The sequence below is a fragment of the Meleagris gallopavo genome, chromosome 4 (assembly GCF_000146605.3).
Source record: "Meleagris gallopavo isolate NT-WF06-2002-E0010 breed Aviagen turkey brand Nicholas breeding stock chromosome 4, Turkey_5.1, whole genome shotgun sequence".
Classification (NCBI taxonomy): Eukaryota; Metazoa; Chordata; class Aves; order Galliformes; family Phasianidae; genus Meleagris; species Meleagris gallopavo.
Genome location: NC_015014.2, coordinates 49542225 through 49564939, shown reverse-complemented (window position 1 = coordinate 49564939; position 22715 = coordinate 49542225). Strand labels below are relative to the sequence as shown.

The window sequence follows — 22715 nt, the reverse complement described above, 5'->3', positions numbered from 1 at the left end:
AAAAAAAAAATAAAATAAAATAAAGGGCAAGGTGAGAATGATTCATTTGCATAAAGGAGAATTTGAATGAGTGGCTCAAATGTACAGCCATAGCTAGGCAAAATCTTCTACATTACTTCCTCTATCTTTATTCACAGAACTCTTTCCTTATTTTATTCTCTTTGACTGTTTTTCTCACCTGTGCACATACTCAGGGAGATTGAAGACCCAGCAATGATGGTGAAAGAAAAGGCAACTAAATGGACCAAAGCAATAGTTTATAATCATATATAAAACAGAAGAAAGATTGAAAGAATTTGGAGAAAGTAGATCATTGATATTTTTATCTCCAGAAGAAAGAAAAGTTCTGATGAAGCAAAGCATATCAGGGAAGTAGGTCATGAATTTCTTCTGAGGAAGCACATTCACCCTGCACGATAGACTGTTAGTTCCTACCCAGTATGTCCTGAGAAATCCTTCATAGTTATTTTCTATCTCCCTACTACTAGGAGAAGACTCTGAAATTTAGAAATATTGTACTGTGTCTGAAGTTCAGTGCCAAAGGAAATGGTCCACTTGGTTACAGCCGCCTTTTTTATCAAGTAACACCACCATCATTCTTGTATCTCATATCAGAAACATTACTCAGAGCAAAAGACTTCAGCACTTGTACTCCATCCTTTCAGTTCCAGTTACAGTCAGTTTTTGTACTGACTGTACAACGAACCCTTTTTGTTCTTCATGGAACTGAAATCAATACCCTTACGAAGTTTCTGAAATGCCTCTAGCCTTGCCAGCACTACCATCTCCTTGTACTTCTGCAAAGCCTCCAGGGAAAAAGAAGAGAGAAATTAGGGCATGCCTCAGTGAGCCAAAGCACTGTTTCTCAAGCCAAGGAGCATAAATGCACATTCAGGCAGATTGAAAGTGTATCTATTTCTCAACACAGAAGTGTTTTTATTATACTTCCCCAACAATCATTTCAAAATGAAAAAAAAAATTCTTCTTTCATGGTTTCTGCAGTCAGCTAAAGTTTTAAAAATAAATATATTTACCTACAAATTTCAACCAAATTACTGGAGGCGTAAACATGATTATTAGCACCAGGCAAAGAAAAAAGTCAAATAAAAATATTTGTTACTGATCAAAAGGTATTATTTTCCTCTTAACAAAAAACAAAAAACAAATTCAACAAACAATGTAAAGCTGATGAGATCCATTATATATTAGTAGTAAGGACATAAATGCTTTTTTTGCAAGCTGTCATTAGGTGGGCACTCCAAAGCAGTGGTAAAATGCTGTTCTGAAGGCAAATGCATTCTAGAAATCACGGGATAGAACTTTTTTTCATTCTTTTTCCTCTCCCTACTCTTTACTTCTCTACTTATGAATTTGAAGAATATTCTCCCTGTGCATATATCAGAAGGTACACTGTACCACTGTACAGCTAGCAGGAAAAAAAGTGGAGACAACTATTTTTAGAGTATCTTTTAGCTACCAGCTACTCTGTAACTTCAACTTCCTAAAATTTGGTTTAGATAAAATGCATAAAATGCCTTCTTCATCTAAGTTTCAGTTGTTCAAATCAGTTTGGTTTCATTTTATTGCTTGCAGATTAGACTAACAAGTAGTTAACATGTATACTCCACTGAGATTTTCACTGAAATCATATGTTTGTTTTTCTCATTATTGAAATCATTAGTGCATTGAAAATAAATTTAAGTAAATATACTTTTCTCATTTCAGTTCAAATGGTTCAATATTGTTTAGCCATTAGTATTCTTGTTTTGAGTTTGAGAGGACTTGGGTATTGGTCCCTCAATGAATAAAAATAAATAAATATGTCAAGGACACATGCTTTTTCTGTTTCTGATAGTAAATTCTCAGCTTCAATTTAACACATATTTGTTTCTCAGAAACAAAGTCCAACTAAGCCTGTTCGTTGTATTTGTGCTTTTTGGTTTTGTTTTGCTTTTCCCTCCCCAAAAAATTGTGTGTGACTATCTTATATTGCATAAGTATCATCGAAAGGGAACCATAAAAATAGGGTTATAGTATGCTGGCAATAAGACAAAAAGACCTATGGTTTTACTAAATTTCTTTGAGCAGGAATGTAAAAATTTCTATCCTGACCATTTTGTTCCAGATTTTCAAAACATGATCTGCCTACCTATTTGTTTATATCAGTTAATCCAAAATTTCTGCTGACCAGGAGGGTAAATACAACTAAATGTTACCAATCCTGCAGTCCTTCCTTAACTAGAACAAGCTGTTTAGGCAGGATGGACTTAGAACTGCACTGTGTTAGCAAATGGAAATTCAAGATGAAAGACAAGGCACAAACTGTAGACAGTTTGAAAACCATAAAGCATTTCCTGCAGTTGTGCTGGAGTGATTTTATCTTATCATACAGATGTATCTACATAGGTAGGATCACTTGTTGAATATCAGTGCCATGTTTGAGGAGTAAAAAAAGGAAAACCTGGGGAACTACAGGCCAGTGAGCCTAACGTATGTGCCTGTGGAGATCAGGGAACAGATTCTCCTGGAAGACATATTAAGGCACATGAAGGATGAGCAGGTGATCAGAAACAGCCAGCAGGACTTCATCAACAGCATATCATACCTGACCAATCCTGTGGCCTTCTATGATGGAGTGATGGCATCAGTGGACAAAGGAAAAGCAACTGATATCATCTACCTGGACTTGTGCAAGGCCTTTGGCATGGTTCCATGCCACATCTTTATCTCTAAATTGGAGAGATATGGATTCGAATACTGGACTATTAGGTGGATAAAGAATCTTTTGGTTGATTACAGCCAAAGGGTGTTGTCAATGGCTCTAAGTCCAAGTGGAGGCACATCACAAGAAATGTCCACCCAGGGGTGCTCTTCAATGTCTTTATCAATGACATAGACAATGGGATTGGGTATACCCTCAGCAAGTTTGCTGATGACACCAAACTGAGTGATGCAGTTGACACAATAGAAGGGAGAGATGACATCCAGAAGGACCTGAACACAATTGAGAAGTGGGCACATCAGAACCTAATGAGATTTAACAAAGCCAGGTGCAAGCTTTTGGGAATGGAGGCAATCCCAGATATGACTACAGACTAGGTGAAGAATTCATTGAGAGCAGTCTTGTGGAGAAGGTATTGGGAATCCTGATGGTCAAAAAGCTGGACATGAGACAGCAGCATGCTCTTCCAGACCAGAAGGCCAATAGTATCCTGGGCTGCATCAGAAGGGGAATGGCCAAAAGGGAGAGGGAGGTGATTGTCCCACTCTACTATGCCCTTGCAAGGCCTCATTTGGACTACTGTGTCCAAGTCTGGGGCTCCCAGTACAGGAATGATGTCAAGCTTTTGGAAAGAGTCTGGAGGAGGGCTTCAAAGAAGATCAAAAGGAGGGAGCACCTTTCCTGTAAAGGAAGTTTGAGGTAGTTGGGCTTGGGCTTGTTTAGCTTGGAGAAGATCTCTAGGGAGATCTCACTGTGGCCTTCCAGAACTTGAAGAGAACTTACAAGCCAGACAAGAATCAACTTTTTACACAGTCTGATAGTGGTAGGACAAGGAGGCATGGCTTTAACCTAAAAGAGAGTAAATTCAGGTTAGATGTTAGGAAGAAATTTTTTACAGAGATTGGTGAGGTGCTGGAACAAGTGACCCAGAGAGGTTGTGGATGCCCAATTCCTGGAGACATTCAAGGCCAAGTTGGATGGGATCCTGATCTGATGGCAGCCTGATCTAGTGGCTGGCAAACCTGCCCACAACAGAGGGTTGAAAGTAAATGATCTTTAAGATCCCCTACAACATAAGCCATTCTATGATTCCATGAAGCCCAGCAGAAGATCATTGGATATGGTCATTCATCAGCTACACATCTGTATTTTCAATGAACCTGCAGCTTTCCATGTTGGCAAGAATTCAAATCTTGTTAGTTTTTTCCTTTTGGTCATTATTGTGATTGTATTTACAATTTTAATATCTTCCCACACCCAGAGTAGAAGGAAAATATTTTCCATATGGACTTAAACAATAATTCTTTAATTTGCCTCTAATAATTTTCCTTTAACTTCAGCCTCAGGCACAACAAAGCTAACAAGACTACTGCTGAGGTTGTTCTGTTGTCAATTCTATGAAGTTCTCTCTGATACAATTAGTTCCTGAGGGTTTCCTACATTTACCAGTCTGGTAGCTTTAAACAGTTCAATCATCTTCAATCTAATGAATTTTTAATTTGTTATTTTACTATTAAATGAAAATGACTTATCAGGTGGGAAATTTAGGTTCACAAGTCTGCATATAACAATGTTTCCTAGTACTGAATATAGTGTAAACATCACACTTGCTTTTAAAAAATAATTTCTGTAATAATCATCAAATTGTCCCAATGTCATTATCGCAAATTGAAGTTTTAGGTTATTACTGCAGAGTGCTGTGTTATTTTTCATAAAGGACATAAATGGCAATATTCTTATTTTCGTTTAGTGTGATGAAACATGAAGATTGTGAGAAACTTTATTTTCTTTAAATTCTGTTGTTCTGGTTTTCCTACTTGAATGTATAGTGAATAATGAGAGAGGGACAGACACTTCCAGAGGCTGCTGCCTGCCTCTGGCATAGCTGCACCTTGGACACTGAAGCCTCTGGAGGAACGTGTGCCATTCTAAGTTTCTCATTTAGGCATGCTTTTTTGGAACCCTGGCACAATATACTTATACGAACAAATTATAAAGCCAGAAAAGTAGAGAGGAGATGGCTTTTCCTTGGAAACAGCCTAGAATGAGATACTTCCAAGCCTTCCAAAATACTTCCATATGCAAGAATGGAAGATGCTATTCTCACAGCCTGTGCATGCAGTGGACCAATTCAAAAGCTATCATGTAGCATAACAAAGAAATTTTAAGATTTCAGCAGACACACATAGTCTACTTTTTTCTTAGCTATGTTTTTTGTTTTATATATATATATTTTTTTTTAAACCAGTGATCACTTTTGGTGAAAAGCATACTATACATCTAGCAAAATATGTTTAAGTGAAGAACTGTTCCCCAGGAGCTTGGCATGCTCATCATTCTCTCAGTAGAAAGCAAAGCTTCAGAGGTGTGCTTTGAGTGTGACTAATTCATGCAGCTCATGAAGGACTTCTATGAAAATCCCACCTATGATTTCCAGTCATGCAGTGAGCACAATTACAGAAGACCATTCAATGAGAAAATGTAATGTCTTTCAAATAATATTTGCATAGGCCTCCATTTTACTTAAAAGCACATAACAAAATCATCTACAGTGATTCTAATATTATAGGACTTGGGGGTACCGGTGGATGGTAGGCTGGGCATGAGCCAGCAATGTGCCTTTGCAGACGAGAAAGCCAACAATATCCTGGGTTGCATCAAAAGAACCATGGCTAGCACGGTGAGGGATTTAATCCTGCCCCCTACACTGTGCTGGTGAGGCCTCACCTGGAGAACTGCGTCCACATGAGCAGTCCTCAGTACAGGAGAGACATGGACCTGTTTGAGTGCATCCAAAGGACCACAAAAATGATCCAAGGGATGGAGCACCTCCCTTTGCAAGGACAGGATGAGAGAGCTGGGGCTGTTCAGCCTGGAGAAGGGAAGGCTCCAGGGAGCCAGTGTCTAAAGGGGAGCTACAAGAAAGAAGAGGACAGACTCTCTAGCAGGGCATGTGGTGATAGAACAAGGAGAAATGGTTTAGTTTGGACATAAGGAAAAAGTCTTTTACAGTGAGGGTGGTAAGGCACAGGAACAGGTTGCCCAGCATGTGGTGGATGCCCCATCCCTGGAGACTTTCAAGGCGACCTGGATCAGGATCTGAGCAACTTGATCGAGCCATGGATGGCCCTGTTCATTACAGAAGAGTTGGACAATATGACTTTTAAAGATCTCTTCCAACTCTAAGGATTCTATTATTCTATTCTGTTCATGTTAAAATTCCCTTCCATTATTTTTGCTCAAGTGGTTAGGAAGATGATCTCTAATAAAGGATTGCTTATATAATGTCTGTTGCAATAAGAGATAAGAAAAAAAATCAATGTTTAAATTTTAAGGTAGTGCTTTTCTTTACTCACCTCTCATACAGTGGAAAGAGAACAGTATAAACTGTACCAGAAAGTAAATAAATAAATAAATAAATGAATAAATAAATATGGTTGATTAAATGCAGTGCAATAAAACAAGACTTTTTAATATTGACATTTTAATATTGCTAATGAATGGCCCAACTATTGAGCTTTGCTTGGACATTCCATTGAACTTAAATTTAGAAAAATTGTAGCGTCATGAATTGCTTTTTAAGGTAATTTAAAAATTTGCATAGCAAAGCTGCACTAAGATAAATGTATGAGATTTCTACATCACTCTGAATGTACAAGTACGGCACTGTAAAGCAATTAACCTCATTTGATAAGAAGAAAATAACATTATACTATGTTTAACCTCTGCAGCTTCAGAATTGCAGAATTACAGGGCTGTCAGGCCAACCATTTGCCGATAGAGCCAGCACTGCACTTCACGTTTGCTCTCCCTACTCTGCTCCAGGCAAAAGTCAGTCAGGTTAGAAAATATGGCTGTGGTCACATTTTGTCTGAAATAGGTTAGGAAGTGTTTGCATTAAGTGCTCTGATGTCTCTGATCAGAGGCTACAGCAGCTAGCAGAATGAGCTGCTTGAGTACCTTCTGCCAACATAGCTGGATTCAGAGAAGGCTGTCAGCAGCATCACACTTCTAAAATCAGTGAAGCTTCATCATAATCAGTTACTGATTTGCACAGTTTAGTTACAGCTAAAAAAGTTTAGAACAGTTTCTCATTATGATAAGTGGTTTAAAAATAACAATTATTTAGATTTTTATTATTTACCAACAAGATCATTTACATTTTTAGCGTAGTACTTTATTTGCATTAGCATTACTTTGCTAAGAGATCTTTCTGATTCAAATCAAGATGCTGATACTGTTGGTTCCTCTCCACATTAAGTGTTTCTTCTTATTAATTCAGAATCTTTACTGAATATATTTAAATGATGAAAATAAAAATGAAATTCTATTTTAAACAAAGTGAGAATTCTCACTCACTGCTGCGGGCCAACATTTGAATGCAGAATAAATCACAGGGTCAAAAACATCAAAAACATGCCACAGTTTTGTAGAAAGAATGCAGAAATGTCCTACAGCTTTATCTTCCAAAAAGTTTTTCTCAATCCTTTTTTATTTAATATTTATACACAGAAAACCACAGAACTCAGTTTTAGAGAATGTATTCATGGCATTATAACCAATATTTCATGCTTCAGTTTTGAAGGTAACACTATTTATGGACTGACTTTCAGAAATCTTTACATTTATACCAAATACATGCATTTAAGTAATAAAGTGGGTTTTGGTATTGGTCAAAATGATTTCACCTTTCTCCACTGTGCATTCCCTGGACAGCTGCTGAAGCAAAGACAGTGAACATTTTTTTGCTAGCGTGGGAATACAAGACAGCAAAGTAATTTGGGGTTCTACAACATCAATCTTGGCATTTCTAGAAGAAGTTGCATTTTTAATAATGTTAACGTGAGATGAACCCAACCTCATGTGAGGGTTTGTATTGTTGTGCCCTTGAATTTTTATTACCAGCTAATGTAAACAAGATTAGTGCATCTGCTTGAAAATCTACCAGGTGATCATAGTGGAATGGAACTCAACACAATAATCTCAATATAATTCATCTTATGTTGTGTGTGTTTCCCTTTCTGTTAATTTCAAAGTTCTGAAAGTATTACAATACTCATGTTTAGGAAATTCAGATCCTATGGAGGGTGTTCACATCACTAAGAAAAATGTAATCCCTATTTCCCACAAATACACAGGGTCTACTGGGAGAGAAGTATGGGAACATCCGCATCCCAGGGGAAGTGGAGTCAGCTGAATTTGAAATGATCCTGGATGCTGCTGTGGAGGCCAAGCTAGAGACCAGAATTATAGAAGAGTGGTACTGCAGAGATGAGAACGCAGTGCCGCCAGCATATTACCTCAGGCCGAAATCTGAAATGCTGAAGAGCTACCAGAATACAGTAAGTTGCATTCACCTCCTTCAAAAATTCCTTTCTGTCAGTGGAAAAAGTTCTGCAAGAGTGAGTGACACAAGTGCCTAATGCAATCCCTCGGCACCTCCCATACTTTTAACTTAATAACTGTATTCTAATGGAAGATTTTCCAATACCATTCATTATCTTTTTTAAAACATGCATTTGTCATTAATTGGTGACAATAAAAATTATGTGTTACCCAGGGCTCAATTCTACCCTCCTACATTAAAAAACATTAACACAGAAATGTTTAGTGGATTGAATTCAGTTTTATGTAGCTATATATTGCATATTTACTGCAATATCCTTTAGAATAAAGCTCAACTTTTATTTGTTATTAAATGTTCTTACCTTTCTTCAAGCTAGTGAGATAAAGGAGTTACCAAAGGATGTTTGTAACTTAAAGCTAACACAGAGTTACATCACATAAACTCAGTGAAAGTAATAAAAGACAAACTGTTCTGAACACGTCAAGAAAGTTGCTAAGGAATACTGACCTCAGGGCCACTCTTTTTCCTGTTGCACTCTCCCTCTTCCAGGAAAACAAGGCACCCCTTGAACATGTCACCTGCAGTAACACAGCAGCAACTGCCAGCTGTGTTACAGAAACCACCATTGTGGTATCTGACAGATACCTTCTAACGGGATTAATGAGTTTATCTCACAGGCCCTCACCAATGGCACTAAGATCACTGTTACTATAGCAGTGTATGGACTAAAGTAACGTCAGATAAAATCCCATATTTTTTCAAATATGAATTGCTTAACTTTAGGTACTAGGAAATTCATTTTCAATTTTGAAAACCAAGCTTTAATTATTGATACTTGTCATTAATAGGAAAAATAGTTTTTAGAAATATTATTGCTTCTTTAATATCATTATTTCAGGCTTGCATCTCAAAACTTTATAGACAAAGGTCTTATTCTTGAAGAATATTTCATCAGCTGCCTACAGGAGGAATTCAGAAAATATTCAAAAGTAGATAACTTTTATTATTCTAAAGTGGAATATATATCATGATTATCTACTGTATAAAAAGGTGAACTTGTTCATTTATTTTTAGCAGATGTGTTTCTCTGTTACCATATTATTTATGATCTTCAACAGCAGATCTTTACTTTCTGAAGTTGTTGATGTGTGTATTATAGCCTGGATTTAACTCTGGATATTTTTTAAAGATGGAACCTTCTTCAAACTCTATGAATGAGAACAAATGGCAAGATATATCAGAAGAAATAAAGAAGATTTTTAAGACTGCTGTGAAATTGCTGTATGAAAAAGGAAAAATGAAACACAGCCAAGCAAAGAGATATCTTTCCTCTGGTAAAGTTCAGACTATTTCTGTATGTTCATTTATTATCTTTTCTACCAACCTTTCCACAAACATGAAAATATATTTCTGTTGGCATTTCTCACATGATTGAGGTGGAAAAAATGCTCATTATGCTTGCTTGAGACTGAAGCCTTTATGGAAGTACCCAGCTTTTTTTCTGCTTCTTACAGCAGAAAACAGATGCAATCATTAAAGAGTCTGCATGTTGAGGGGAGTGGAGGGGGAGGAGGGTGGAAGAGGGCAGGATCTTAAACAGTTTAAAAAGAAAAGATAACAGAAACTCTGTGTTCTCTTTTCATCCTCAGCTATTGAAGATGAACTTGACTTTGCCTTGGGTAAACAAACACCAGCTTTCCTAAAGAAGTGTGTTTGCTACATTCGGAAAATTGCCAACATTGAGCGTTTTGTTAAAATTCCAGAGATGGGAAAATACATGGATGTGATACATACAGCTGGGAAGTTTCTACGAGATCCCGAAGCTCATGAGAAACTGATCAAGCTCAGGGATGAATTCATTCCTACCATTGTTGCATCCTCCAATCTGAGAGTGTACACATCTGTCACTCACTGTGACATGAAACTGGGGTACTCCCAAGAAGTGGAGAATCATTACATTGAAGGACTTGGTAAACAATTCTATGAAGACATGATCGATATAATCCAGGCAACAGTGCAGCAGAATTTTGACACCGAGACAGACTTGCTGTATGATGAAGTTCTTCAACATTCATCACTATGTAAAACATACTCCACTTTTTATGAATACAGATGTGAGGCATTAAACATAGTTCACAAGTATGTTCTACCTAGCAAAATAGGACACATTAACCCTCTTATCATATACGGAGGACCATGCACAGGGAAAACTCTTTTATTAGCCGAAGTGGCAAAGAAGGTAAATAAATACCTTACATAGAATGGTGATGCCAGGATCATTAGTGCATAAAGGCCAGCTTAGTAAAATAAAGATTATAAAACCCATATAGCATATATATAATAAAACATATAGCATATTATTGGATATATGTTCAGAAAAGGACTGCCTTTTAATAACAACATGTCTATACGATATACCCAAGTGAATTAAAAAAGACTTATTAGAGCTTTCAAAAGGTGGATAGGGTTAAAGAATGATCTCTTCCCCTTTTGTTCCACTAAAGTCCTACGAACCTGGAACCGTCTAAACATCGTATGTTGTTTTTAATCTTATTCACAAATACATGTTTTTTCAAGGTATGCTATCTTGTTTAATATTCTCATCAGAAATTACTCCAGAATTAGTCTGATACACTAGCTACAATGTCTGTAATAATCAGCAAAAATACCTTTTTTTATCTGACAAGCTTCTTCAACCACTAAGCTGAGTACTATGGGGACATAAGGGGAAACACTGTGCAATGCAGGACCAGATGCACAAAAAACAAAAAAAACCAACAAGCTGGCATCTCTAAGCCTAATATTCTAGATGAAAGTCACAACTTGGAGTTCCCTAGAGGTTGCCCAGAGAATTTAGCACACTAGATTGGGAAACAGCCATATCAACTAGAAGGAAATAGACAAAGAAACAATTATGCTTAAAATCTTACCTTTCTCAAATGTGACTTCCTACAGATTCACATTTGTTGCCTATGTAAAATAGGGATTTGCAGCTCAAAATCTCATTTCAGTACATAAGTTCACCCAGAGGCTTGGGTTACATTTTTTCTTAAAATATTCTGTAATAACTTCAAGTGAAGTGAAAAGAATTAGCACATGAGAGAACTGAGCTAGTTAGCCTGCACAGACTGAGAGGATTTGAAGCCACATTCCTCAATTGCTTATAGTCTGCTAACCAAAAAAATATCAAGAAATACTGTTTACCCATTGTGGCAGCATAAAAGAGCCACAGGCACACCAAGAGAGAATGTACTTCATTGGCCCAGGAATTAAAGTAACCAGCTGAGAAAGTTCAATACTATATTCCCATCCGTGTCTAACAAAATTGTCAGGGTATGTATTTAATCTTAGCTGGGAATTAATATTAAACAAGCTTAAGTGCCAAACTGGTCTGCCTGGCCAAGGATGACATCACTTAGTGTCTAAGGAAGTTTATTAATAAGAATGTCTACCTACAGTTTTCCAGAAGTGAGACATGGATTTTGCAAAGAGTACCCTGGGATTTATGGACTAAATTCTGCTCAGGTCCTTGTAGATTTAAACCTCTTATAGATCTGGGCCTTAGTGTTTTGGGATATTAGCCAGGCTACACAAAGATGACATAAGATAAAAATTTCATCCAGTGCACAGAAATCAAAAGGAGTCTCAGCCTCTCCTAGTGAGAGCATTGCCATTCAACCAGTCGCATTTAGAAATGTTTATTTATATATAGGCTATTACTGCTTATAAACTCTGTTACTGTGCTTTGTTTAGATGCTAACTAAATAATGCTCTGTATTCCAGGCCTATTCCTGGCTGCAAGAAGAGATGGGACCTGACTCTGACCCTGTGGTAATTATAAGATTTTTGGGATCCACTGAAACAAGCATAGATCTGAAGAATATACTTCAAAGCATTTGTGAACAATTAGCAGCCAACTATCGTTGCCTCGTGCAAAGTTACCCAAAAAAGATTCATGACCTCCGGGATTTGTTCATAAATCTTTTGAATGAGTCCTCATTCCACAGACCATTGGTGATAATATTTGATGCCCTAGAACAGCTAACAGATAGTGATGATGCTAGGAAACTTTGGTGGCTTCCCATTCACCTTCCCCGTTCAGTACGGATAATTTTGTCAACACTGCCAAACAAGCATGGGATACTGCAAAAACTGAGGTGCCTTATTCATGAAGAAGACAACTACATTGAATTGACTGCAAGGGACAAAAAGATGTGTAGCCAAGTACTGAAACATCAGCTGCTGCGAATTAAAAGAAAGTAACATCAGGGCAACAAATCTATGTCAATGAAGCATTCTCCAAGTGTACACTGCCTATGTTTGTGAACTTAACCTTCAGAGAGGTCAAGAACTGGAGATCTCACAAAGACGTGGATGAGTCCTCCCTCTGTTTCACCGTACATGAAAGCATAGAGCAGTTGTTCTGGTCACTGGAAAGTAAATGTGGATCACGACTACTGTCAAGAGCACTTGGCTACATCACTATGTCCAAATCTGGCCTGAGTGAAATGGAGTTGGAAGATATCTTAGCCCTTGACAACAGTGTTATGTATGAAGTAAGTGAGAGTGTCCGAGAAAGTAATCCACTGAGAATTCCATATGTGTACATTGCAAGACTTAAGGAGGGTTTGCAGGGATACTTAATAGAGCGACAAGTGAAAAATGTTACTCTTCTTCTTTGGGCAAATAGACACTTGCACCTAATTGCCCAGAAATTGTATCTGAACAATGAAGAAGATTTGCAGGAAATGCACACGATCATGGCGGAATATTTTCTTGGTGTTTGGTCAGGTGGACGAAGAAAACCTTTTTACAGCAATGACCAATATTTGAACAGTTGCCCTGACCGTGATAGTAGAGGCTTGAATGAGGAAGAAAAGCACTGCATGGATCAGATTGCTTTTGACAGGCAGGTGCCTGATCAGCCATGGGTTTTTCAGTGTAATCCCTTAGAGCCTGACATCTTTTTTATCAATCACAGAAAAATGACAGAGCTTATTCATCACTTGACAAGATGTGGAAGAACAGATGATCTGCTGTATGGAGTCATTATGAACTTCAGCTGGCTGTATACCATGATTAGAATAGGGCAGTTTGATAAAGCACTTTCAGACATAGAACTGGCTTACACCTACTCACAGGAAAAGGAACTGAAATTTCTGGCCAGTACCCTCCGCAGTATCAAGTTCAAAGTAGTAAAATACCCAGGCTCACTCTCTGCTGAGTTGCAACAGAGGCTTCTGCCAGTAGTAAGCTCACTGCCTAAACTCAGACATCTCCTCTTAGAATGCGACAAGGATGGGCCCAAGTACTGCTCTATCGTCCCCTTGCATTCTTCCATGGATGTAACTTACAGCCCTGAGCGCTTGCCACTGTCATCCAGCTGCATGCATGTCACTGAAATTCTGCCTACTTTTAATCCCAGTACAATCATCGCTGCTTTGGAAAATGGTTCCATCAGCACTTGGGATGTAGAGACTCGCCAGCTACTGAGGCAGATTACAACCTCTCCATCTGTTATCATAGGGATGAAACTTACTAGTGATGAAAGGTATCTTGTAGTGTCTACAACAAACAACACTCTTTTGATATATGATAACATAAATTCCTGTCTTTTATCTGAAATGGAAATTAAGGGGTCGAAACATTGTGGATTAGGGGGGGCCTCCAGTTTTATAAATGGGTTTACATTATCAGTCAACCATGCACTTGCGTGGCTGGAAGCCAGCAAAGATGTCACTGTAATAGACCTTCTTTATGGCTGGCCTCTCTATCATTTCCACTGCTGGTATGAGGTAACCTGTGTGCAATGTTCTCCAGATGGAGTTTATGCCTTCTGTGGACAGTATCTGAACACAACAACCATTTTTCACTTAGGCAGTGGAGAAAAGCTGGCCACCGTGACCTCTGAATTTTCTGGTGGATTTGTGAAATTCCTTCTCATTCTGGACAAGGCCCAAGAAATGGTGATGGTGGACAGTGAAGGCAGCCTCTCTGTTTGGAATACAGAGGAGATCACAAATCCCCAGCTTACAGATGACTTCGACTGCAGGAGAGATGACAGTGAGGTTGTCAGCATAGAGCTTTCTGAAGACCAAAGTGCAATTTTAATTTGTAAGGCTCTCAGCATTGAGCTCCTTGACACTCATGTGTGGAAAGTAGCTGAAAAGTTTAGAGCTAAACACAATGAGCACTTTATATCTGCTGTGTTGTCCAAAAATGGCAACTGTATAATTGCTTCAATGGAAAATACCTCAGCCATTTTTGTTTGGAGAAGAGATACGGGACAGTGTATGGCAAGCTTACAGGAAATCTCAGGAACTATAGTCAGGCTAATTAAATCAAATCATCATAACATGCTGCTATCTTTATCCACCAGTGGTGTCCTTTCTATTTGGGATATAGACATCATAACTGCTATGTCCAATATTGACAAATCTGGCAAACCTATCCAAAGACTGGTGTTGCCAGCCAGAGGTGAATTAATATACACATTGGATGGATCAGATTCTGTCCACAAGTGGAACTTCAGCACTGGATATATTGAAGCTATATTCAAGCACGAAGGTACTGTTGAAAACTGTGTGCTGACCACTTCTGGAGAAATAATGGTTACATCAGATGATAAATGCAGCCAGTATGTATGGCACACTGTTAGTGGTGAAAACATCTTTCGCATTAATGGGCAAAAAATTTCAGAGCTAATGATAACTCATAATGATCAGTTTGTAGTCTCCCTCTGTGAGCAAAATGCATCCAGAGTTTGGCGACTAGCCACAGGACATAGGGTTTGCAATATTTTAGTTGCCTTACAGAACGCATTTATAACAACTGCAAATACATTTGTGGTCGGAATGGCAAAGAATAAAGTGTTGGCAGTGAGTCTCTGGACAGGCAGTATAACCAAGAAGTTTTGCTGTGATGATGGTGCAAGCATTGTAGATGTCAAACTGATACCAGACTGCCCAGATATTGTAGTATTTATAACATCTACTGAAACTGTGAACATCTGGAGCTTAACAGAGGAAGTCATCTGCAGACGTGTACAACTGCCTACCAATTTCTTGAAAAATTTGGAAGACTTTGAAATGTCCCCAAATGGCAAGCTAGGAATTATAACTTGTGGTGATGAAAACATCAATGTGCTTGATCTACACAGTGGAAAACTTCGCGTAGTTCATGCTCCAGGTGTTGTCTGGCGGCAAAGGCTGTCTCGTGATGGCCGCTATCTTGTGTACATCTGTTTTCTCAATGAAGATGATGATAATGGTGCAATCTCTAGTTTAATTGTAATGAGGCTAGCGGATGGCAAAAACATCGGTGCCTGTTCTCTTTACAAGACTCCCACTTTCCTTACACTCTCACAGAGACATTTAAATATTATTATTGGATTTGATGACGGAAGTATAGGCACTTACACTGTAGTGGATCGAGTCGATGCAGCACTGAAGATCAAAATTGCTACTTCAAACAGCCGTCAGATTTTCAACAACACGACACAAGTGATTAGACCAAAATGTCACAATTATAGCTTCAAAGTGACTGCAGACTGCATATGGAGGGAATCAACTGAAGTGTTTGCCAGGGATAGCCCCATTACAGTTATAGAGCCTGAGGTGAGTGAAGCAACACCAACCAAAAAACACAACTATTGCTATGAAAAGGTGTGCTCAGCCATAGACTGCAGAGGACATAGCTTTGCTGCTGACAACTGAGTATCTGTTCCCACTAGTTTACCTGAGTAATAGTATTCAAGCATAGATTTGTCTTCTGAATTCAAGTAAAAATCAGTGCATTTCTTGGAAGACATTAACAGCAGAGGGCAGACGAGCTATTTTTTCCTCTACAAATATTCTTACATTTACGTACACAAAAACACACATACAAAAAAAAAATGGTGGGGGGAGGGAACATGAAGCAAATATTTAAGCAATGGGCTGCAGGGTTTTTTTTAATTTCGGAATACAAGGTTCAGTACAAGATTTCACCAGGGCCTTGATTAACAATTTCTAGCAATACTTTCAAAATTGTTATGCTATTACAGAGATTCGCTGATCTTATCTGCAAATGACAAACTGCTTTAACTAGAGCTAAAGTTCCATGTGATCAGAAAGAAGAGGCAGACCACTGTTTATAACAAACTAAGTTGCCTATAAGTGGTCAGAGCTGAATCTATAGCTAACAGCCAACTTTATATCCACTTGCAAAAACGTATTTTTCTTGCTTGATGGTGCAATGACAAGATGTCACCTGCCAACCTGGAACACTTGATACATTCCATCATCACTTTAAAAATATCTTTTTTTTTTTAATTGGGATTGATTTGGGGGTTGAAAGGAGTAGATATAGGTCAGCTGCAAATGTGACAATGCGTGAGGTGATAAATACTTGTTCACCTCAATGAAAGTACTACAAGATTTTATTTTTTTTTAACTGCATGCAGGGATTTCAGGTTTCTGTATTGTGATAAAGAAAAAAAAAGATATTAAACCTAGATCAAAAAAGAAATATAGAGTTGGGCTTTTGTTTTTGTTTTGAGGAAGTTATATGTTGTCATAGTGTGTGTTAGTATAGGTCATTAAGAAAACTTTTTCAAAGACAAAGGGCATTGCAGATAAACAATTAAACATATGAATTTCTTTATGTTAAAAGATGGCTATCCATTTTGATGTAAAAAAGTCTAAAGTATCTCCTACGTTCCCAAAGTACTCTTAACAGAAAGTTTTCAGACATGCCATGTTTTAATCTTAAAAACATTTGCCTTACTATCATTTCTGTTCTTTCCCATGTTAAATACAGATCAGATGACCAAACACTCTGGGACCGCTTGTATATGTGCTAATTCTCCACCAAATGCAAATGCTGCCTAAAGGTTCTTTATTGTTCCAATTTGTAACGTTTTTTTCTTATCTACAAGGTTCACTTTCTGCTTTAGAACTGTTCTGAGCCTTTTGTACAGTTTAATCAGTTTCAAGGCAGAAATTGTGAAATTATGACAAATGCTTAAAAAAAAATTCCATTTCGTCCAAGTGAAAGAAATGCTGGACATCATCTGAAAGCATAAGAAGATATCTCCCTCCTTCTTAAAGATGGTACATCTGAGGAAATTTTTTCAAATGGTTTAAACAAAACAATTTTATTTTTAAAATGAGAACTTCATGCCACAGATTTTCAACAAACGAATGCTAAGCTGGAACTTAATGTAGTGTGTGAATGTTCTATGTACAAGCCAATATAGTATATTAAGTGACTTGAATGATTTTTCCTAACTTGTTTGCAACTAATAGATCATATTGAATGTTTTTATGTAAACTTTGTATTGTTGGGAAAACCTACTGAATCAGAGATTTATATTTTCATAAATGTCAAATTTAGTTAAATTTTGTTACAGAGTTGTTAAATTAGAAATCTATTGCAGTCTTCAAACAATATACAGTCTTGTGTATGCATTGTTTGTACTAATAAACTAAGGAAACAGACTTGTATGCGTTTGCAGAGTTTTAATTTTAGGGAAAGTTCCAGTAGGATAATGCATTTTAGTCTAAGCTAACACTGTATCTCAAGACTTTAAATTAATGGTGTACAGAGTGTATATTGGCCATCTCCACAACAGCAAATTTCACCCTGGCAGAGAAACATAGCTGCAGACATTTGCAGCTGCCATTAGCCTGTATTTTAATCGTTATTTAAGGGCTATGTTTGTAAGGATAATTCCAGTATTTTTCCCATTAGAGTTAACTAAATCAAACATTAAAAGGCACTGAAATTTGCGAAGCATGCTTAGGTTTTCCTTATGACTAGATTATATGCAACTCAACATGGGGAGTGCTTGAAATCCCCCTCCTCTGAAGAGCTATGGCACTGCAAGTGGTTCTGGAATCTACTCCTCCAAGGTTCCATTCTGAATGTAAGCAACCTTCCTTCCACCTTCTTTCAAAAACTGGGCATGACTCGCTCATGCCAGTCTTGATGTGCTTGTGCATAACCTGCATGTCAGAAAGTTAATTCCTTTGTGATCTTGAAGGAGTGAAAATACATCTCTTATCTGCCAGCAGAGTGACCAAATTGGGTAATAGCTGAGGATAACATAGAAACAGAGAAACATTTTTCTTCATTGAAAAGTACTACCAGAACCTAGTCAGCTCCACTTCAAGCTGAGTGGCTTATTGGTGGTGAACCCAGACTTGCTCCTCTTGTTTTCTGCCTCACCACTTCTGCACAGTAATACAGCCTCTTGGGGCAGGAGACAATCCCCAACATAACAGATGATCAATCTGCCAGTGAGATCAGTCCCTTTCCCTCATCTCAGGCCAAAGAGGGATTTTAGGCCTTTGTCAAAGCAGCTGAGTGGCACAAGAGAGTTAATGCTGTATATAAAAAGGAATAAGTGTTCTCTTCATGTTTTGAACCTTACATCTCACATGTTCTGACCAAGGACAACAAGAGTGGGGCAGCACTTCTATTTCTTTTAATTGTAAACCAGTAAGAAAGACAAACATAAACATGACTCTTACTTTAGTCCTTTGCCTAGTATTGAGTCTATAATATCATTGAGAATGCTGCTTAGGTCCTGTTCCTCTTTACACTTTATCTCAGTATATCTGTACTCAGCTTTCCACCTTTCTGAATCTATTTCTCAAGTGTCAGATGAACATTGAGCCACCACAGCAGACAGGTTTCTGAATGCCATTAGGCTGCAGGGTGTCCAAATACCTGCTGCTGCAAGACTGAGTGCTCCACAACCCTCTCACAAATATGATCCCAAGCACCCCCATACTATAGCATAGAAAAAAACAGTTTCTTATCTTTCTTTAGAGATACCCAAATACAAAGTGCTATTCTATTCCTTCAGAGGAACAGAGCAATTTACTTTCACTTAAGGAGCTCTATTTGCATATCCAGAACAAAGCTTTCATTCATTCTTTATCTAAAGTGCATCAATAACAGGATCAGATGAAGGTCCATATTTTCTGACATACAAGGAAGGCTCTAGGAATAGGCCATAGCTGCAAGAAAACTTTAGCAAGGAACTAGCCGGAAATTCTTTGGCTGACAAAGGTAAGCCAGAGGTCAGCTAGAAAAAATATTTTTATCAGTCATTTCCTTTGCACCACAGCTGGGGAATGCACGGCCCGTGACTTCATTTCATACGGCCTGTGGCCATTTAAATTTTTTCACGCTACTAGCAGATAACATCAAAATGTGAGTTAACAGGTAGCTTGGAAAAGGCATTCAGAAGGCTTTCAGGTTTCAGTGTTTCTCCAGCCCTGATGTCTTTTTGCTGCATATGCAAGTCCTACTCAGAAACCTGTAGCAACAGAAATTTTGTCACATGCAAAGGGAGTTTGAAACAAATATCTGCCACTAAAATAATGGTCATTTAAGGGAAGAGGGGGAGGACTATTTCAGCCCCAGATCAGCTTAGAGTCCTGAGAGCTCACTGTGCCTGTCAAAAAATTCACTGAAAGTTTTTCAGGGCAGGTTGATTGATGTGATGCTTATGTGTCTTTGAGACACGTCATTAAATGGGTCCTGTAGATCATTATCATTAGGCTAGGAGTAACAATCTGTACTGTTTTGTTTTTTTCATTAGGGATTAAAAGATATAACATATCCACCCTGGATAGATTTGGCTCTTAGGTAACATGGGTCAGCTCCTGGGCTCCTCCTACAGATGCCACACCGCAGCCCTCCCTGCAACCAAAGCCTTGCCACATAAACCTAATCAACATTTTACAATAAGCATTAAGAGTGCAAAATGACAGAATTTTGTTATGTATTTCTATTTCTTCAATTATAATATCAAAGGCATCTTATTGTTTCACACATTTTTAATGTATTCACAAATATGATCTGTAAATGTCAAAATGTGAAGTAGGACCTCTGGATAGCTGTCAAGGACTTGTTATTAAAAGTCATTTTACACATTTATGTTACAAATATGACCTACTTTAAAATTGTTACACCCTGTTAAAGACATTACTCAACATTTCTTTTTGGAGCTCCACCTGGATGCAGGAAGAGCTATGGACTGCTTTATTTCACCTGCTTTGCTTTTCCAGCCTGGTCACTGAACACCATTCCTTGCATTTTGGAGGTAGTCCAGAGACTTCGACAAAGACACTGATGATCATCACAGTGTGGGCCTAAATCACAATGTCAATTCTCGGAAGTCAAAGGCTAGAAGAAGTTAACAAAGATAGTGAAAGGTCTGGAAGGCAAGGTGTATGAGAGGTAGCTGAGGTTTCTTGGTTTGTTCAGCCCAGAGAAGAGGAGGCTGAGGAGAGACCTTATGGTGGCCTCACAAGGAGAGTGTAGAGGCAGCTCTGAGCTCTACTTTCTGGTGACGGCGACAGACCCAAGGGAATGAATGGAACTGAGTCAGGGGAGGGTCGGATTGGGGATTAGGAAAAGGTTCTTCACTAAAGGGGGGGCAACATGGAACAGCCTCCCAGGGCACTGGTCATGGCCCCAAGCTGCTGGAGTTCACAAAGCGTTTGGACAGCACTCTCAGACATGGAATTTGAATTTTGGGGTGTTCTGTGTGGAGCCAGGAGTAGATAATATTTGTGGGTTCATTTCAAATCAGAATAGTCTATGATTCTTCCAAGGATCATAGAATGAGGCACTTTGCCAGGTGCTTCTCCAGGAGGAGCAGTTCACACAACCATCCTTCTCCTTCAAAAAGAGACTTTCAGTATGGAAGACCATCTGCACAACACTAAATTTACTTGAAAACATAGCACAATAACCCAAGATAACTGCTACAGCAGAACATGTCCTTAATATTGCACATGGTTCCCAAAGCAACTGCTACAACCAGCCCCTAGCAAGCTCTTCTCCCTGCCTTTGCAGCCCCACTGTCCCAGACCAATTTCCTGCTTGTCTGGGTGGGGGATGCTCCCATCCCACCCAGCAAAGCGTCCAAATGACTGCAGCCTCCACCTGCACCACCTGACCTGTCTGCAGCACAGGGATTCCATCTCCAACCTCAGCAGGGAATACATGAAAGCAAATTTAAGTCACATCCACGTGTTCCTATTGGCATGGCTTCCACTACATAACACTGCTGCACCAGCACAGCTTTTACACTTACCACAGCATACAGCAGGGATAAATAATGTCATCTCCTGATTTTCTTGCCACAGCTCTGATGCCATGTGAATTTTGTGGTGTTTTTTGTATGTGGGAAAGCTTCAGGACTAAAAGAGATCCAGTTAACAGACTTGAAGTGAAATACATAACATTTGCAAGGCAAGGGATGAAGCAAAAAACCAGACACACCAAAGCACGTATGAAAACCGAACATCGTGAAAGCAATAGGACAACCTATTGTCATTTGTCTCCATTATTGAATTGCCTCTTAAGTAAGTGCCCAGCATTTCCCACTGTAAGACCACGTTGCTGATGGTATCTAACATATGATTTTAACCTCTTGGGCTGTAATCTTTCAAGGCAGACTGCTATCTCAACAGGAATATCCTCTAAAATGAAGAAGAAAGAAAAACAGAAAGAAAAAAAAAAGAAAAAAAAAGAAAGAAAAAAAACCAACCCACTACCAAAAAAAGTCTACAATGAGATTAGAGGAAAAAGTGTGTTTCTGCTCTCTAAATATCTCAACTACTTTTACCTTTGAAAATATTTCCCACTTGTGGTTTTGATACACCATCCAGGACACATCTGTAAAAACCTGAGCAAATTATCAGCCCAAAGAGATTCTAACAGTTTGCACGTGTCCATTGGAAAAATCAGATTTCAGGAACAGGAGATTATTTTCAGCCAGTGCTAAAAGCATGCAAGCAAAAATAAATAAGTAGAATATAATTTAGACAAATTTAAAAAAAATCAAAAAACTCTGCTACAGAGCTTTGCAGAGCTTTGCTGAAGCTCACAGACTGTGGATAATGTTTGCCTTTACATTACAGCACAGCTCTCTGCTTAAAATAAGCAGATCCAAAGAAGCTTTTATGACTTTGTTGCTGGGCAGTGGTGTTGCAGCCATGTTCATTGCTCTGCATGGGGCCAGGTGGCACAGCTGGTGCTCCTGCTGCCCCAGTACCTACACTGCAGCCCCATCCCACCCCTGACATGAATCTGGCAGAGCCACACTGACCTCACTGTAGTTTCTAGGAAAGGAAACACAAGGCAAACCCTGCTCATTGATGAAGTGAGATTTTAAGAGGATACTTTGCCATGAGTAAGGCAGGCAGTACTCCAGCATGCCTCTTCCACTGGGAAGACAGGAGTGCAAGCTCCAACCAGTCAGAGGGCCACTCTAAGTGAACAGTTACTGGGAGTGAGAACGATACATCTATCAGTACAGCAACCAGGCTTCATATAACCGTAAACAGAGGATTTAGCAAAACATTTCCAAAGTGTTCTCAAGTGAGCTACCTCTGCTTGCACTGCCTTGGACCCCCATCCTCATGTAATGTCGGTGCCAGTTCTTTCCTAGGTACTTTTTTTTTTTTTTTTTTCCAGTTTCCACTTACACATCTACACATGTTAAAGATTACAGCTGGGAAACACCTGACGCGGCTGCCTGCAGATATTGCTTAAGTCAATTCTCTCCTCCTGCACAGGGAACACTCTCATAAATGGGTTGTGGCAGCAGAACATCTTTCATAGCACATTTGGGAACACCAC

General features: G+C 38.7%; 1 protein-coding gene across 1 annotated transcript in view; it reads left to right on the top strand.

Annotated features, from left to right (window-relative positions):
- The window catches only part of NWD2 (NACHT and WD repeat domain containing 2), a 50548-nt gene extending 33006 nt beyond the window's left edge, over positions 1–17542 (top strand). Inside the window, 5 exon segments of the mRNA XM_031553283.1 lie at positions 7861–8064; positions 9259–9403; positions 9719–10308; positions 11853–12327; positions 12330–17542. Coding sequence (XP_031409143.1) covers positions 7861–8064; positions 9259–9403; positions 9719–10308; positions 11853–12327; positions 12330–15784 — 4869 coding nt within the window. The 3' untranslated portion in view covers positions 15785–17542.
- Positions 17543–22715: the final 5173 nt, after the last annotated feature.